The sequence below is a fragment of the Portunus trituberculatus genome, chromosome 13 (assembly GCF_017591435.1).
Source record: "Portunus trituberculatus isolate SZX2019 chromosome 13, ASM1759143v1, whole genome shotgun sequence".
In the NCBI taxonomy this organism is placed as follows: domain Eukaryota; kingdom Metazoa; phylum Arthropoda; class Malacostraca; order Decapoda; family Portunidae; genus Portunus; species Portunus trituberculatus.
The window spans coordinates 4,874,281-4,876,780 of record NC_059267.1 but is presented as its reverse complement, the minus strand read 5'-3'; the positions used below and the strand labels follow the sequence as shown (position 1 = coordinate 4,876,780).

Sequence of the window (2,500 nt, the reverse complement as noted above, 5' to 3'; positions counted from 1 at the left end):
AAGTCTATCCCCACAGCACAGCACAGCACAGCACACAGCACCGCCCACAGCATCTCCCACAGCCACAGCACAGCACACAGTACCGCCCACAGCATCTCCCACAGCCACAGCACAGCACACAGCATCTCCCACAGCCACAGCACAGCAGACAGCATCTCACAGCATTTCCCACAGCCACAGCACAGCACACAGCATTTCCACAGTCACAGCACAGCACACAGCACCACCCACAGCACCGGAACAGCACAGTATCTCCCACAGCATAGCACAGAAACCAGTACAGCACAGCACAGCACAGCATAACACACAGCACCACCCACAGCACCGGAACAGCAGCACATTACATCCATAGCCACAGCCACAGCACAGCCCACAGCAAAACCCACAACCACAACACAGCACACACCACCCACAACCACAGAACAGCCCACAACATCACCCACAACCACAGCACAACACAGAGCCACAGCACAGCCTCGTAAAAGCAGGAACAGCAGCGGAAAGGATAAGGGGGAGAGAGAGAAGCAAACAGACGTAGCAGAAGGCGGAGCAGAAGTGAGGTGTCTTCAATTTCCTGATGCCAATGTACTTTATCTGATGGAGGAAAGCGAGGGGAAGTGAGGGGAGGCAGAGGAGTGAGGGGAGGGAGGGAATGATAGAAGGTGAGGGGAGGGACAGGAGTGAGGGAATGGTAGAAGAGAGGGGAAGTGAGGGAAGGAAGGGAAGTGAGGGGAATGAGGGAGGGTGTATTAGAAGACTAGGAAGGTTAAGCGTGGGAGGAGAAGACGTTTGGAAAATATACTGAAGAGGGAGATGGAGGAAAGGGGGAAGAAAGGAGGCACAGAAAAACAATAAGGAAAAGAGTTGGTGTTATTGTTGATGGAGAGAAAGAAATGCGAATAAGGGAATAGGGAGAATAGGAAGAAATACAAGAAATGCGAATAAGGGAAGAGGGAGAATAGGGAAGAATACAAGAAAAACGAATTAGAGAATAAGGAGAATAAGGAAGAATACAAAAAAATACGAATAAGGGAATAGGGAAAATAGGAGGAAATAAAAGAAATACGAATAAGAGAATAAGAAGAATAAGGAAAATACAAGAAATACGAATAAGGGAATAGAGAGAATAGAAAGAAATAAAAGAAATGTGGATAAGAGAAGAGGGAGAATAGGAGGAAATAAAAGAAATGCGAAAAAGGGAATAGGGAGAATAGGGAAACAGGAAGATGAAAGGATGAAGAGAGATGAATAAACGACCAATTCTGATTAGACACACAGACACTTGACCAGCCCGCCACAATACCACATTTCAGTAATCATCATAACAATACAATTCCACCAGTGTTGCCAACGTCACACACACACACACACACACACACACACACACGTTACTGCACCTGTGTGTGTGTGTGTGTGTGTGTGTGTGTGTGTGTGTGTGTGTGTGTGTGTGTGTGTGTGTGTGTGTGTTATCATACATTACAACTGCAGCAATCATTCCAGGAAAAGAAGAAGACAAGGAGGAGGAGGAGGAGGAGGAGGAGGAGGAGCGTAATGGACGAGCTTGAGCTTGAAAAAAAAGAAAGAAAATGGAGTGATAGTAAACACTTAAAACAACAAAGTGAGAGAGAGAGAGAGAGAGAGAGAGAGAGAGAGAGAGAGAGAGAGAGAGAGAGAGAGAGAGAGAGAGAGAGAGAGAGAGAATATCTCTCTCTCTCTCTCTCTCTCTCTCTCTCTCTCTCTCTCTCGGATTCCATCTTTATTTATGGCTCTTCAGGAATTTCTATTAAGTTTTATTGTAGTTTGCCTTGTTTTATTCTCTCTCTCTCTCTCTCTCTCTCTCTCTCTCTCTCTCTCTCTCTCTCTCTCTTCTCTCTTCCTTTATCTCTCTTCTCTTATTTCTCTTCTTCCATCTCTTTAATTTCCGTCTTTATCTCAGTCTCTCTTTCTTTCTCCTTTTTTTTCTTTTCTTTCTTTCTTTATCTTGTTTTCGTGTCCTGGTTTCCGTTCTTTTAGTCTTTTTTTCTTTTCCTTCCTTCTTCTTCTTCTTCTTCTTCTTCTTCTTCTCTGTATCTCTTAATGTATTTTATCTTCTTCTCGCTGCTAATCCTCCTCCTCCTCCTCCTCCTCCTCCTCCTCCTCCTCCTCCTCCTCCTCCTTCTCCTCCTACTCATTCTTGCCGTCTTCTTCGTATTTTATTCCTTTTCTTTTTCTATTCAGGTCAGATTCCTGCCCCCCCCCCTCTCTCTCTCTCTCTCTCTCTCTCAAAAATTTACACCTGATTAGTATTTCAGAAATCAGACATTAAATCTTCTTCTTCTTCTTCTTCTTCTTCTTTTTCCTCCTCCTCCTCCTCCTCCTCCTTCTCAGTCACAGTAATGAGTTTTTCTCTCCAGGAGGAAAAGAGATCCAATTATTGTACGAGAGAGAGAGAGAGAGAGAGAGAGAGAGAGAGAGAGAGAGAGAGAGAGAGAGAGAGAGAGAGAGAGAGAGAGAGAGAGAG

At 45.0% G+C, this 2,500-nt stretch overlaps 1 protein-coding gene across 1 annotated transcript in view; it reads left to right on the top strand.

The window, feature by feature from the left end:
* Positions 1-352, top strand: part of LOC123502950 (glycoprotein gp100-like) — an 8,411-nt gene extending 8,059 nt beyond the window's left edge. Inside the window, exon 2 of the mRNA XM_045252244.1 lies at positions 17-352. Within this exon, the coding sequence (XP_045108179.1) occupies positions 17-352 (336 nt within the window). The remainder of the gene's footprint in view (positions 1-16) is intronic.
* The last annotated feature ends 2,148 nt before the right edge of the window (positions 353-2,500 follow it).